At 36.8% G+C, this 15699-nt stretch overlaps 1 protein-coding gene across 12 annotated transcripts in view; it reads left to right on the top strand.

Annotated features, from left to right (window-relative positions):
- The window catches only part of FTO (FTO alpha-ketoglutarate dependent dioxygenase), a 228494-nt gene that overhangs the window by 47056 nt on the left and 165739 nt on the right, over positions 1-15699 (top strand). For all 12 annotated transcript variants that reach the window (XM_090149890.1, XM_090149895.1, XM_090149893.1 and 9 more), the window contains exons 4-6: positions 3710-3853; positions 10827-10906; positions 12466-12609. In XM_090149890.1, the coding sequence (XP_090006016.1) occupies positions 3710-3853; positions 10827-10906; positions 12466-12609 (368 nt within the window). The remainder of the gene's footprint in view (positions 1-3709; positions 3854-10826; positions 10907-12465; positions 12610-15699) is intronic.

Raw genomic sequence — 15699 nt, 5'->3', positions numbered from 1 at the left:
ATAAATCTATATTTGTAGTTGACAAACAATCTTAGTTATGCTTTGCTTAATGAATAAAAGTCATAGAGTAGAGAACAACGATATTAAATGGCTTCTAATGGCGGTAGTATAGCAGACATATTGCTTGTTGAAAGAATAGAAATGGTGCATAGATAAATAAATATTACCTTGATATATTTAGACAAAACATTCTAGATGAAAACCAATAAGAGCAATGTCAACAAATATTCCAATTCTTGTTTCTTGTGAATGTCAGTTGCAAGAGAAAGCTAGTGTTATGGATATAGATATATAGATTACTAGTGCCTAACTAACTTCTTATGTTGTGGCATTTCAGTAGTAAGGCAGATGAAATATCTCTGGGTAGAAACTCATTCTTTCCTGCCAGCCACTGAGAAACAGAGTATGGTCTGCTTTTTTTACTTAACTTGTACATGCATGTGAAAACTGCTGTGGAAGACTGTAATAATTCTGATGTGTATTTCATTAAACCTTGAAAACGTGCCCAAATACTTCTAAATTCAGGAAAAAAAAAATCTGTATTTTTTCTTATTTAATAATGGTCAGTTGGATTTAATGACTATACTGGATGTTTACACTCCTTGTTTTTAGTAATGTTGGCAGTGATTCCATCCTCTCAGAAATAATGTTTGATTTAAAGTTATATTTAGAATATGGTCTGAGAGAGAACATTTAGGTTTCAGACTGCCAAAGACCTCTTGAAGATTTTGGTACCAAATACCAAAGAAACATTTCAGGGCTACTTTTACTTTCTTTTGCTGATGAACCATAACCAAACAAAATCCAGGAAAACACAAATTTCTTTTTGTTCTGGACCTAACCAGGATCCCAAACTGACAAGATCAGGTCTTAGAGCTGGAGCATCTCCAAAATTGGAGCTGTCTACCTAAAGCCTAGTGTTATGGCCAATCTTATCCAGCTACATTCTCTTTCATGGTTCTATCCTTAGTGACAGGTTCGAGCTATTATGCTGTGGCAAGCTTGTTACCCAGTTGCACTATTTTGGGGTGCAAGTATAAAGGTTTCTTGCAGGCCAAATTCTATAAGCATTAACACAGTTCAAATCTGCAGATAGTTTTATCTTATTTCCATTAATTGCTGCTGTGTTGGACCATTTCTGTACAGTTTACTCCAGAATAAATGGATGTTCCTAATGTGCTATGTAGATGTAAGGTCCACGTGATTTATTCTCATGTACCTAAGGTTTAGATGCATTCAAATGTTTTCACTTATATATGAACTGTTAACTTGTATGCAGCATTCAGTCATGCCTGAGGGATGACACAGAATTTTATAAAAATTTCATGTTATGTAAAAGTTTGTCAGTGCTACCTGGAGATATACTACAAGTGTTAAGATGGTGGGGTTTTTTTTTCACTTCTTGAATAGTTTGCATTTGAAAGCTAGTAGCAGCTTGCTTCCATTTGTTACCAAAATAACATGGTAGGAGCAATCAGTTTCAATTGCTGCTGATAATTATAAGGTGCAATAATTGAGAATACAGAGAAAAGGAGCCTGTGAGCTACATTTGAACTCTGTACTTAAGCAATAAAAAATTTATCAAACTGCAAAAAATAAGTCATTTTAACGAGCACATTCCAAAGGTGCTGGATTTATGAGGAGACCCCAGGAAACTTTCATTGAAATTGCTGTCTCTGATTGTAGTTCTATATTTTATTGGTGCCATATTGTGAACAGTGCCGCTGCCAAAGTGAATGGGAAAGCAGCATAACAGAGAGTTAACCCAGAAAGGTTACCTCTTTTTATAATATCCATGATGTATTGCATTAAAAATGCCTTGAAAGCCATCTTATTTGCAGTTTTCAGAAAACATTTTTTTTTTAAATTGTTACGATTTATCCAAATGGGTCAGAAAATATGAAAGCCCCTCGAAGACTTCAGTATTGATTTTTGTGGGTATTTGCTCACTCTTGTTTTCTCATTTGTGTGTTCCCTGATAGAAAGGCCTAGAGCTGCTCCTGAGCTGCAGCCAGAGGAGAGCAGCAGCAGTCAAGAGGAGATATGGGGAATGGGTTTACAGTAGGAGTTTCAGCTGAGGTCCGAAGATCAGCTTTTTGAGATGTTTTGGCTCTCTGCTTCCTGCCTCTAAGCAATACTTAATTGACACAGGAAGACAATTTATTAATTATTAAAGGTTATCTCCAGCTCAACAAACATTGCAGTAACCATGTGAGATGAATGACTTGAATGTTTTGGAGGTGAGAGTTCAAGGTCACTTATCTGCATTTGCTATAGTAAGATTATGAATCTGTGTTTTGGTGTTTTTCTAGAATTAAATGAATACTTAAGTTGTAGAAAATCTTACACAGGAGTGCATTTGCAATGGGCAGTGAAAGAGACAAATGAAATGTTGCTAACTAACAAGCAGTAATTATGCATTCTGCATTGTTGATGACTTCTAACAGTTGACTGCCATTCTGTGCCAGCTGCTTATTAAAACTTCATCCTCCCTCTGTCAAAATGCTCTGTTACATTAGCCATAAAAGTGTTACACCATGGCTCCCAAATACCTTGTTATAAATGCTGGCTGTATCTTTCAATTTATACTGTGGTGAAATAAGCTTCTGAAAATAGTTCTGAGGGATTAAGGTCTAAATACTATTTTTATGCAGTGGATTATTTTTTCCCCAAGCTCCACATGTTTGTGTTACTTAATGATAAGAAAAGTGTTGTGACTAATGCATTGAAGTTTCGTGGCTCTTCCACATTATCTGTCATGTTTGACTAATAAATTTGAGAAAAGAATGACAGATAAGATTCCTAGATTATTTCCTGAACCTCGTTGGTCTAGATGCAGTGTTTTGTGCATGTAGTGGAAGTGCTAAGTAAGGCCTGAAGCAGTGATTGAGCACCTGGTGGGAAGGCAGGGCCAACCCAGGGGAGCTCAGGTGCATGTAATGGACCTGATTGGAAGGGGGGGAGCCAGGATCCACCTCTTCCCCAACCTTATTTAAGGGTTGGCAGTGGAGGCAACAGATCTTGCTGGAGTTTCCTGCCTGCTTGAGGCTTTCCAAAGGTAATCAGCTTCTTTCCTTTGTTTCTGTGTCCCAGAACTGTTGCATTTGAGCAGATCTTCACTTGCTGCAGCCTTAGACTTTGCTGCTATGCTGTGATTGCTACACTTCCCATTGCATTACAGCATTATATGTGCATGTTACTTCACTTTGTATGATTTAGTGAAATTACAAATATATAAACAAACCTGCAATTTGACTTGAAATAATTTTTAGAAGTTAGCTGTTCTTAATCAGTGATCCACCTCTTTCTTCTTTTTCTTTGATTGTAGTTCTTGTAATTAATGAGAAAAGTTGGTATTTGTAAATCTCTCATTATGTGTATTGACAATATCAGAAAAACTTGAATCCATTGGGGACTTTGGTTTCCTTTACTTTGTAATTAACATGAAGTTTTCATCTTAGTAAAATTACTTGCAAAAAAGTCTTAATATCTTATGATATTTTTGTACCAATTGAGGTTTTTTTTTGTTTTTTTTTTTTAACCTTGGAGAAGTTGCTTACACCAGTTGGAGACTGTGGAAAACTTAAGCCTATTCAGTCTGTACCAATGTGGATTATCATTGTGTGTATTGTTAGACAAGATATTCTATTTTATGGTTGTCATCTTATTATCTTTATGTTCATTTTTTCTTCCTCATCTCTCTTTAAAGATTCATCAGCTGAAGAAACTAGTGATTGGAACCTGAAGGGAAGAGACCCAGCTGTTTGGCACGTGGGCTTGAAGGTAGCATGGGACATAGAGACACCTGGATTAGCAATACCACTTCGCCAAGGCGACTTCTACTTGATGCTTGGTAATTTTCAAGGGCTGGGAAGTTGAATGTTCTGTTGGAAACACAGAAGCTGATAAACTTTCACTTCTTTCTTTCAGTTAGTAGTCTCCTAATTTAGCAGAACAGAAGATGTGCCTTGAATATATGTATTAGTCCTATTCTGACCAATTCTGAGGAACTTTCTCTTATAGCGTTTCTTTTGCTTCAGTGAAAAACAAAAGCAAAAAATGGAGTGCTTTTTCCCTGTCTGTTGTATAATTGGAGTTGATAGTTCAAATCAGACTGTAAAACATAAGTAGGGTTTCTTCAGATTTTGTGAGAACTTGAGCTGTTCCTGTTCAATTCTTATATTTGTAGGCGCCAGTTTTTGTTGCAGTTTTACTAAATAACTCTTAAGAATTTGTCTGCCTTGTTTAACAAAAAAAAATCCTGTTCATGAGGTTTGGGTTATGATTTGTCTACATACTACACAAACAATGACTGCAGCAGTTATAGTTTGGTTCCATGATTCCTGAGGTATCCATTGTACTCGTCTGTGGATGTTTTATTGGTCACCTGTTTTAGACATGAAGACATGACATTCCCTTCGTTCAGCTGCACTTTTCTATGTGTATATTCGAACATATCCATTTCCCAGTAGTGGGATTAAACTAAGATCATAATGAACAAAGCTGACATACTTTAAGAGTGAGACTCGATGTCTCATGTTCAGAGGATTGGGAAAAAAATACAATTAAACTGAGCTCATTTACTTGAAGCTGAGCTCAAACACCGAGGTTTTCCAGATAAGATGAGGACTTTGGTTAAGACTTGTTGGCATAAAACTGTTATTTTCTCTTTTGGCTTGTGTTTTTTTTGTGTGTTTTTATTTGAACAAATGGAATTGTAAATCACACAATCAAAAATACATGAACAAACTCTGACATGGTTGTGTTTGCCTGCAAAAGCAACCCACTAAACAGGCACCTTAGAAGAAGGAGAAAGCTTTCTGTTCCCTGTTTGTGTCTTGGGAGGTAGATAGTACAGAACTCCCTTAGGATGCTGTATCACACAGCAACTTGTTAGGCTGAATAGTTTTCTTCATTTTACCTTGTAGCCTCTCAACAACTATGAAAAAAGTTTAATATGTGCAATATCTTTGTTGTCATCTTAAACAGTACTGTTTTTTATAGTTTCCTCATCAAATCATGTGCATCATCATCAATGAAGAATCTGTGTAAAAACTGGGATGCCTGTGTTCATAAGTGCATTCATACACAAACAGAAAAAGTGTTAAGATGAGAGCTTCTTTGGTACAGTGGTGTAAAAGTGCAGGTGTGTCTCCCCTTTTGTATTTGGAAAGATACAGGGCAGTAGCATTGAAGAAGACAGACATTTCTTATATGAAAGTGAAGTTTAGATGGCAGCTAAACATTTCTAGAAAGGTAGTTATTAATATGTTTGTTCAGTTCTGGTTCAGGCATCAAGTAAACCTTTCATCTCATCTTAACTGACTGGAAAGTTTGTGCTTAATCAGCTTTGCTGGGCAGCAGATTCAGAAGGAAAGTAATAAAGCAAGGGGTCTGACCACTATTTTTATAGCACTGTATTGTGAATTATAGTTGAGTGAGTTACCAGATTATAAGGATATTTCTCATTCTCGACAGAATGTATGTACTGTAACTACAGTCTTGGGAATGCTGCATGAAGGTTGGCTCAGAAAATTAGTTTATGTAACAGAAAACATGATTATCGTGTTTAGATGGAAACAAACATGATGTTAAACATTCTTCAGAAGATAATGTGTAAATCTCTTTCTTATTAATGCTTCACAGAGAACTGCAGTTAGCTCTGTAGGCCAGGTGTTAAGTAATCTCTTCTGCCTTTGCATTTTTTCTCAGTTACTTAAATAATACGTATAAGTAGATGTGTTTGAGCATTTCTTATTGGCAGCAGTCCGCCAGCATTCTAAAACTTTTATTTAGTTTCAGTGTACATTGTAACTGCCTTTATCATGTTCTGTTGCTTGAAGTGAGAGACAGACAATATTGGTGGATGTATACAGTTTTAGTTTTTTATACCATGCTGGTTTTGTTAACTGAATTTTCAGGGAAGACATCTTGAGGATATGACTAACAGATAAAATATGATTTTTTTTTCTAAGAGGTAGCTTCACACTAGAGAACAGAAGTTTAGCTTAATTTATCTAGTTCCTTTAAACATCGTGCCTTCCAGAACATCATTTCAGTAAGTGTAATCATCTTGCTGGCATTTTATTAAAAGCAGTGGAAGCAGCATGCAAAGTATGTAGAAAATGTAGTATTAGGATGAGTGTTGCACCTCAGGGTATCAGCTGGTAGCATCTGTTGATGTAGAAGGGGCCAACCAGTAAGACTGTGCTCTTTCTTGTGAGCTTTGATTCATCCAACTGCAGTGACTAACTTGCAGGCACTACAGGTCTGTTATTTCAATTTCTGAAATGGTGTAGTGCATGCTTCTTGATGTAAGAATTGTAAAATACTGACGTATCAAATTTGGTATGCTGCTTGTATTTGAAGTCAGGTTCTAATAATTCCTGTACCCATAATATCTCAACTGTTTCCTAATTTTGTGTTAATCTAGTGTATGGAAACATGGTAATTTAATGTTTCTTTGAGAAGAGTGCAAATAACGAAATTAATGAATCCTAATCTGTGGGTATTTCATAGTACTACAGAGGATATTTAAATTTGTTTTAGCATTTCTGGTAAGTGTTTAAAACTTTAGTTTGTTCCCCTCTTCAATACCTCCTCTATTCTGGAAGGCATTTAAATAAAATGCAGTCTTAAAGTTTACACCTTCATTCTCAGCATTCCTCTTTAGTTGAAATAATAAGCAATAGTACATGTTGGTGCTAAGCATGAGGTGATCAAATCCATGCATTTGAAGATATTACAATAGTATTAATGTATTTTACTGAAACACAGTGAAACAAAATCCATAATTATTCAGTAACACAGGCTTTTTTTGAGGTTAGCCTTTCTTGATACGAAGACAAAAGATTTGCTGAAGGTCTGTAAGTCTACTGCCTAAAAAACCTCCAATCTGAACTTTATATCACAAAACGGAAACACTTTAGCCCAATTTAGAATAATATATTGGTCTGCAGAGGAAGTGCATACTGAACCCTGCTGTCTCAAGTACACAGTCAAGGGGTGTCTAATATGAAACGTGTTGGGTGCATGCAATAAATCCAAAACGTGTGGAGGTGAGCAAAGGGCCCCATCTGCTCTGCCCTAGAGCATGCTTAAGTAGGGTTGTCATGGTCTTAGTATTAAATTGGAATCTTTCCCCTAATCTTTGACTTAGACACAACCAGATTGGCAAGCAGATTTACAATTTTCACTAATTTTCCTACCATGACTTCAAAACATACTTAACAAAAATACACTCTGGACTTTTTCAAAGGGAGAAGATTTACTTTTCTGCAGCTGTTTCCCATAGATCAAACTCTTGCTTGAAGGTTAGGGTTTTAAAACAGCATGAAGATGAATTTGGAGTCTTATATCCCTCCCCACCCACTAGCAGATTATAGTCGAAGGAGCATCAAAAAATAATTTTCATTACCATCTAGAAGTTGGGTGCACACATTGCAGAGGTTGGCTTGTGGTTAGAGATAAGTATTAAATGGAAACACTTCCACGTGTATATAATAGCTCATTAAACTATTTCTAGGTATTGAATCTGCTTCTATTTCCACAAACTAACTTGAACCCTTTTTGCTCCCTAGCATCTTGAATGTGTTGGAGTTTTTTAACCCCATGTTTTTTTCTTGACTCCACATTTAATCCAAATGCTATATTCCTTGATTATTAAGACTTCGAACCCCAGAAACTTGTTGTTACTGAACTTTGATCATGAAGTTTGGCAAATTGGAGACATCTTTATTTAGTTCAGCCTCTCAATTCACTTGGCATTTTGTTTGTGCACACTTTCTCGTTTAAAAACTAAACATATTTCTTAATTAGGGCCAGATCATCCTTCTGGCTTTCTGATATGAAAGACAAGTGCTGCAAGACACGCTCCATTGACCTGTAATTTTGGGGGGAAGGAGACATAGCCTTCCTGGTACTTTCTGCTGACATACAGTGAAATTAGGTTGACTTGGTTTTCTGTTGTTGAAGCATTACTAGGAGATGGGTGAAAGAAGAGTTGGTTTCTATCACCTCTTGTCAGTCACTGTAACCAGCCCCTTATGTCCAAGAGTACCACCTGATTTGTGAGCATAAGTAGTCATAAGTGTATTAAAACCATTTTATTAGTGTTCCTACAGTCAGAAGAGTTTGATAAAATGGCACATGTTTAAATTCTTCCTGGCAGTTACTGCTATCTTTGTTTTTTAGTCTGGATTTGCGAGTCATCAGCCAACCTGAGTGCTGTTATGTGTGTAGCTGCATAGAAATTGAATTGATAAGAAGTGTAAATAATGGGAAAATGATCTTGTAAGTTGCGCTATAACATAGTAAAATGAACAAAAAAACAACAAAAAATTCACTTATGTAATGTAGTTACAGAAATGAATAGCATGAGTTAATTTCACCTGTATTTGTAGGTATTTGAGGTGAGTGGAATATCCAGGCGTTGGCCTGTGCTTTAAACTCATTTTACCTGCTTTGTGAAATTAAGATGAGTGTCCAAATACAAGTATTCTTCCTGAACTTTTTAAGAAGTTGATAAAGACAGTGTAAACTGCTGTTGTTCTTCAGAGCATTTTATGAACTGTGGTTTGTGCCTTCCTGAGAAGTTCTTCAGCTAGAGGTAGCTGCATTTTTAGCCTTTATTCCATGCTCCTTTAGTAAGGATCAGCTTCAAATTTATTTCTTTTTATTTTGCATTTGTTACTTTAGACAGTGCTGTACAGTATGCAGTCGTCATTTTTTTGAGTGATTTGACTCATCATTCTACTGATGCTCTGCCAATTAGGTAGCAGAATTTAAATATTCATGCATATATGTGCATGCATACATCATACATATTCTTTTTAGTTTGCTCTTTTGAAAGAGGCTGTACAGGAACAGGGATAATATTAGACCATGCTGGTGCTGCTTTATTTGAAAAAGTCTAAACTCCTTCTGCACTTTTCCATGCAAATTCTAGGAAGTCTCTTTTCCTTAGTGTTTTTTTTCCGTGCCAGTTACAACTACACTTCTTGCATGGATCAGTGTATTAAAGCACCATGTACCTTAAACCTTTTTGTCTGCAGATATGAGGAATAAGGTTCTATAATAAATAAAAAATCCTTTGTGTGTCTGTGCTTTATATGAGTTATATTATCTGAAGTTTCTGCAGTTGGTGATTCTGTGAAAGAGTTGTATGCGTTTGCAAGTAATCAGATAATCTACTAAACAGTCTCATGACTTCTTGGTATTACATCTGAAAAGTCAAAATCCTTTTGCACTGGACCTCCAAATTACTTAAACAGGCTTCAGGTTGATAACTGTTTTACAAAGTGGCTTTGACCACCTGTATACAGTCATACTTGTGATTCATTTCTTTTAATAAATCTTGCCCAGATTTGTCTCAGTAGTCCTATAATGGGATCTGACCATAAGGTAGCAGATAATTCATTGGGAAGTGTGGGGCAGAAGCTGCTGGAAGTAAAAGAACAAAAAAATCAATTTACTAGAAATACAGATTTTTGCCTTATGTACTTCTGCAGTAAATAGTGGTGGTTTCTTTGATTCCTGGGCACTCCATTTCAGATAGAAAACTGAATTTATTTTTCTGGCACTTGATCATTGGGTATCTGTTACTGAGTTTTGTTACTTCAACACAACCAAAACTTTTAGAATATTGTTAGTAAGAACAGAAACTGATTTAAAGTTGGCACTCACATAATAGAATTCATATATGTTTTAAGAGTTTTTTGATAAACACTGAAATGAGATCTCCATGCCAGAATCCACTGGAATTTGTAGTGAGATAAGGACTTGATGTCTGAAGGCAGAAGAGATGCCATATTAGCTCTTATCTAACCACAAATGTGGGAGAATTGATGATAAATAACTTGCCTGCATGCAGTTTTCAGAGCAGGAGGGATGCAGGGCGGTACTGACTCCACGTTAACTTGTTCATGGATTTATTAATCTGTACTAACTTATGTAAGTGTAACTCAGGACTTAATTTACAGCACTTGTTCATATATTCTCCTGTCTTGTTGAGTTTAGAGGGCCACATAATTTTAACACTGAAACTGAATTTAAAGCACTTTGTGAATGATGCTCAATATAACACTGAATGCTGCTTCTAGATGTAGACTGAATTTCTTCAGGGCGATGTATTTCCACTAAAATGTGCTAATTTCTCAGAATTTGAGCTTTCTGTAGCTAGAATAATTTCAATGAAAGTCAAACCAAGTAGATTCTGTCTGCAGTGGTTTTCAGAGCAGGGTGAAGGGGCTGCTTTCTGGCCAACTTGCTCACTGCAGTCTGTGGCAGGCCAGCTACAAGAAAGCCTCAATAAAATGTCAGGGAGATGGCTTACAGCAGGTTGCACTTTCTGGTGTTCCCAATTTTTTGATTCTGAGCTGTGAATTTCAGAAAGAAAAAAAACACAACACAAGACAAAAGACATGTTTTATCTTCCATCCTTTTGTCCATCCTTCTTTTTCCCTTCTTTTTCTTTCCTATTTTTCCCTTTTTTTTTTTTCCACAAGAAATGTTTTATTGTTCAATGATTTGAGAAAAGAGGGTTGCAGTTTCCAAGTAGTCTTTCATTTTTCATGTCTATAAGAGGTGGGAAAAACACTACTTCTACTCTAGAGAAACTGAGAGAAAGCAATAGCAGGGTTGTTTGTAATGCTAGAACAGTGAATAGCTATGCTCTGCTAAGCACCAGAGCTCTATGACGATACTATTAACTGAATTCTTCATTTCTATGCTTAGTGTATTGTTTTTTATTCTGGCTGTGTATCAATTAGTTTCTCTGAATATATATATTTTTTTCCTGTACTCAAGGTTTCCTAATCTTTCCCCAGATGATCTCAACATGACACACCAGCACTGTGTTCTGGCTGGCTTTTCGCCTCGGTTCAGCTCCACTCACAGAGTGGCAGATGTGAGTATAAACTATGGTTTTTCTACTTGGTCGTTCATCAAACTAATACTCCAGTACTGTAAATGTAGCATCATGTTGCATCTGCCTTATCTAGAACTGCATTGGATTACATTTAATCAGAATGTTTCCTTGAACCACCACTAATTGTTTATAGTTGGATGGAGGTATGGTTGTTTCTTTGTTAGTAATTTACCTAAGTTTACAGTTATTCATGTAAGATGCGAATAGAAATGTGCTATGCCACATCTCATGGATTGCTTAAAAAAATGTAGAAAACTATTTTTTCCTGAGTTTTTTTATGTGTTTGTGTCCCACTCCTAGCTGAAAGGTGTTATTTATGATGAGGTAGAAATGCTCAGTACACACCACCGATATCCACAGTCTAAAATAGTCTTTAGAAGAGCAGAAGAACTAAGATGAATCATAAGTATGCTTTAAGTTGGATCTGTCTGCATTTTTGCATGTTCTAGGATGGAAGAAGCAGAGAAATGATAGTGAGCCACTTCAGCCAGGCATTCTGGGTAGCAAGACTTTGGCATTATGCTCAAGTGTAAAGATGCCTTTGATTACTAGACCTCCCCATTCCTTCTCCTGTCATAGTTCTAGCAAAAGTTTTCTTTATGGAGTATTTAAATGGGAATGCATACAGAAATAAAACAATAGACTGCATTGTAAAAAGATATCGAAATTAAAGTGTATTAAAAAATTACCACTTTATTTTTTGAGTAAGCCAAAAGGTAACACTATTGTATAATAACAGAAAAGCAATATCATCAGACATGGACAAATACAATAAAAGTATAATAAAAGAAAGCCTTCATTTCCCAAACTATACTCTGCTTACTTGAAATGGACTTTGATATAAAGCAGTAGTGCACTGTGCAGTTAAAAAAAAATAAAAAATAAAATAGTTGTGAATATTACCTGAAGAGTATTTTGAGCTTCTGCTCCTGTCTCTGTTATTTTGCAAGAAAATGCGTATTTTCAATTTAAAAACTTCTTTATTTAGTGATTGTGCTCTGTTTTTGTAAACTATTATGGTCTCAACCTCTGTATAGTGTGGAATTTTTTTTCGAAAGGAATTTTAAATATCCTAGTTTTTTGAAAGAAGTAAAAACAAAAGCAGCATAATTGTAAATCTGTTCTGTTCATGTTACCTACATCTTCTAAACAAACAACACTCTCAAACTGAATATCAAATTCTGTTTAAGTCTTACTGGGAGCCTGTACAACTACACACATGCAACTGATGGAAAATGTGACCATATTTTTATCTGCTGTAATTATAAAGTAAATGGAAAATTAGTCCTATTCTTTCTCCATTCAGTCTGTGGTTACTGATTGGTTATGTTTGGTTGAGCAGTCTTTTGCGTAGTTTATTCTAACAACTATATAAAAAAAGTGGGCATTAAGCTTTTGTTTAAAAGATCTTAAAATACAGTTACAGAAATGCAACCCTTCTGCTCCTTCACTTTATTTCAGAACTAAATGGTTCAGTATTACTTCAGTAACATCTGTGTTCTGACATGGCTCAATATCTGTTCTTATTCTATGTTTAGTGTTCAAGAGGAACACTGGAATACATATTTGGACAATGTGAACTGGCACTCCAGAATTTACAAACTGATCCTAATTCAATGGCTTTATCTCTGAAATCAGTGGAAACTGCAGTTGTAAAGCAAGTGGAAGAAATACATAATGAGGTGAGATGTGCATCAGAAATGCCGCAGCTGGGTTCTGAGAGGTGCAGTCTGGTGCTGCATTCAACAGCTCACAAAGCATGGTGCTGCATAAGTTGATAATGTGCTTTTTATGATTTATTAATTGTTTACAGCCATCGGGATTAACTCTGATCTGATACTTTTATTGCCATGAAGTTTTCATTTTTGACTTTTTAAGATCCCTTTGCTGGTAGAGGTAAGGAGCAGTTGGTAGGATTGGTTTCATCGTGCCAAGGCTACCAAATCATTGTGTGGTGGACAAACCATTTTGCTGGGACAGGTGTGGAGGGTGGGGGGGAATGGGAGGAAAAATGCATGTAAGATGTTTTTAATTGCTTGTCAGATATTAAGGTATCTGTAAGGTTGTTTTTTTTTTACTGAATGGCAGGTGTGAGATGATTGTGAATGTCTGCTTTAAGGTACATTCTGAAGAAAATAGTGAAAATAATTGTAACGTACTTCAAGTTGTTCTGTGCTATAAAACGTACAAGGGAAACAGTGCACTTCTGTAGAAGTTTGATGAACCTGACGGTGCTTCATGGTCTCGAGTCTTAGCAAGCACATTCATTTTAAAACATCTATTTGGGGCGGCTGTGGAGATGGTACTTTCTTCTGATGTGAAAGTAGGCAGTATCATGAGGAGTGCAACTCTGCTATTCTATGTTAATGACAGCAACGTGACACAATAGGTGGGTCTTCTCATGGTGGTGACTTTTCCAAAGCTGGTTAGTTACTTTTTTTTATTTAAAGAAAGCATAGTCAAGGCATGTATTAGGAGTTTGAAGTGACATTGTTTGGTTGCTCTGGAGAGTTCTACTGCTACCCGAAACAAAACTTTGAGCTCTTCTTAACGAAAGCACTGGCAACCTCTTCAAAAACAGCAATAGAAAGCAAGAAATCTGAGAAAAACTGAGTCAGTTTTTCTTAAGTATCAATTACAGCGTTTCTGTATTCAAACATTTTGAAGGAGCTAATCTGTACTACTACTAAAATAAGTATACTCAGCGTTGTATTAGAACATCTGTAGTACTGAAATAATTTTGACTCGAATGGTACGTTTTTGTAAAGGGTTTAAATTGTTATCTGCTGAGGAATGTAATACTGTGTGTTGCTACTGAATGTTGGTAGAACATATTTTTATTTGTTCAAAGCTGGTAAAAATGGGTATAGTGACAGCAAAAGATTTGTACCCCTGACTTTTAGCAGAACGGCTCTTAGAGCTATTTAAAGAAGTCTCATGCATGCAGGCCTTTACAAAACATTAATCAGGCTCAGTCCATAAAACTATACGCATATGTGGTTTGCACAGCTAGGGCCACAAGCACAGCTGGTGTAAATTTGCATGGGTCCTTTAACATCAAAGCTCTGTGCCGTTTACATCAGGTGAGAGACTAGCCCCTGGTGTTTGCAGTCACCTGAATAATTCTGCTGTGTGACATACAGGGATGTTTCCTGTTATGCGTATGGGATATGCTGTAACAGAAATCATTGTTTAACTTGTACATATTGTGCACTTAATCTGAGTAGACGCATACGATCTATATTCCCTTCGAAAAGAAAACCCACTTGCCTTTTTTTTATTTCCTAAGGCCACCTCTTCACTTGAAGTACAAATTTTATATGTTGAAATACAATTTAAATTTCATTTATTAGCTGAGCAAGTAGACAAAGTTAGCTGTTGCTCATCATTGTGTTAAATGCATCTTCTTCAAACATCGCTGAGGGGAAAACATACAGATCTGTGAGGCTAATGCAGGTTTTTGCATATGAAAACTTCCTACATTCTTTTCTTACTGTATGATAAATCTTTGTATTTTTAGGCACATTATTGAGGTCTTAGGCTTATGTTGCGTGTGAAGGCGTATGAAGAACAAGAGCATGTTTTCTTTCTTTAAAGAATTAAACTAGTCAACTACTGATGACAGTGATTCTAACATCTGATTGTTGTGATGATGACCAAGTGACTTGGTCACTTTTTTCTTTGCCCTCTTAGTTCTCTGTTATTTTAAATACAAAAAAATGAAACTGAAGTAGCTAAAGCCAAATATAGAATTGATGAAGAACTGTCACCCAATTTTGGCTCTGAATTTCTGTTTTGGTATGCAGCTTATCTACCTTTGGACCAGAGATCATGAGCTTGAAATTAAGTAGTCTTTATTTCCCTAGAGTAGATGATACGGTTGTATTCTACTTACAAATGTCATAACTGGAGCTCCTCGCACGTTTTAATTCAGAGAGGAAGAGCCTAACAGTGCATCTGAAAGAGTAAGATGTGATTCTGTGCTTTCTCTTCTGTATTTCTGGACAGGAAAACGGACTTGGTGTGCTGAAAAAAGCGAATTAGAACTGAAGATCTGGAGTAGAGGTGTAGTTTTAGTATTTCTATTTTTGTGGTGGCTAGAGAGACCTGTTAGAGAGGTGGAGTTGAGCATCTGGGGAATGTCTTTTCTGAGCTGTTGGAGAGGGTCCAGAGGAGGGCCACGAAGATGATCAGGGGACTGGAGCACCTCCCCTATGAGGACAGGCTGAAAGAGCTGGGCTTGTTCAGCCTGGAGAAAAGAAGGCTGCGGGGTGACCTCATTGCAGCCTTTCAGTACCTAAAGGGAGCCTACAAACAGGAGGGGAATCAACTCTTTGAAAGGGTGAGTGACAGCAGGACAAGGGGAAATGGTTTTAAGCTGAGGGAAGGGAGATCTAGGTTGGACGTCAGGGGGAAATTCTTTACGGAGAGAGTGGTGAGGTACTGGAACAGGCTGCCCAGGGAGGCTGTGGATGCCCCGTCCCTGGAGGTGTTCAAGGCCAGGTTGGATGGGGCCCTGGGCAGTCTGGTCTAGCATTAGGTGGAATGGTTGGTGGCCCTGCGTGTGGCAGGGGGGTTGGAGATTCGTGATCCTTGAGGTCCCTTCCAACCCTGGCAATTCTGTGATTGCTTGTTTTCCCAGAGTTCACTTGTTGGAGACCTGTCTTGGATACAAGGGATGTTAGGAATGAAGTGCAGTTACTTTTTAAAGCTATCAGATTGCTGTTTGGCCAGTGACCTGTTCTTGGGGTGACAAAGACCCACCTTGCTGA

The sequence above is a fragment of the Phasianus colchicus genome, chromosome 13, assembly GCF_987193195.1.
Source record: "Phasianus colchicus chromosome 13, bPhaCol1.hap1.1, whole genome shotgun sequence".
Lineage (NCBI taxonomy): Eukaryota > Metazoa > Chordata > Aves > Galliformes > Phasianidae > Phasianus > Phasianus colchicus.
This window is presented reverse-complemented; position numbering and strand designations above follow the sequence as displayed.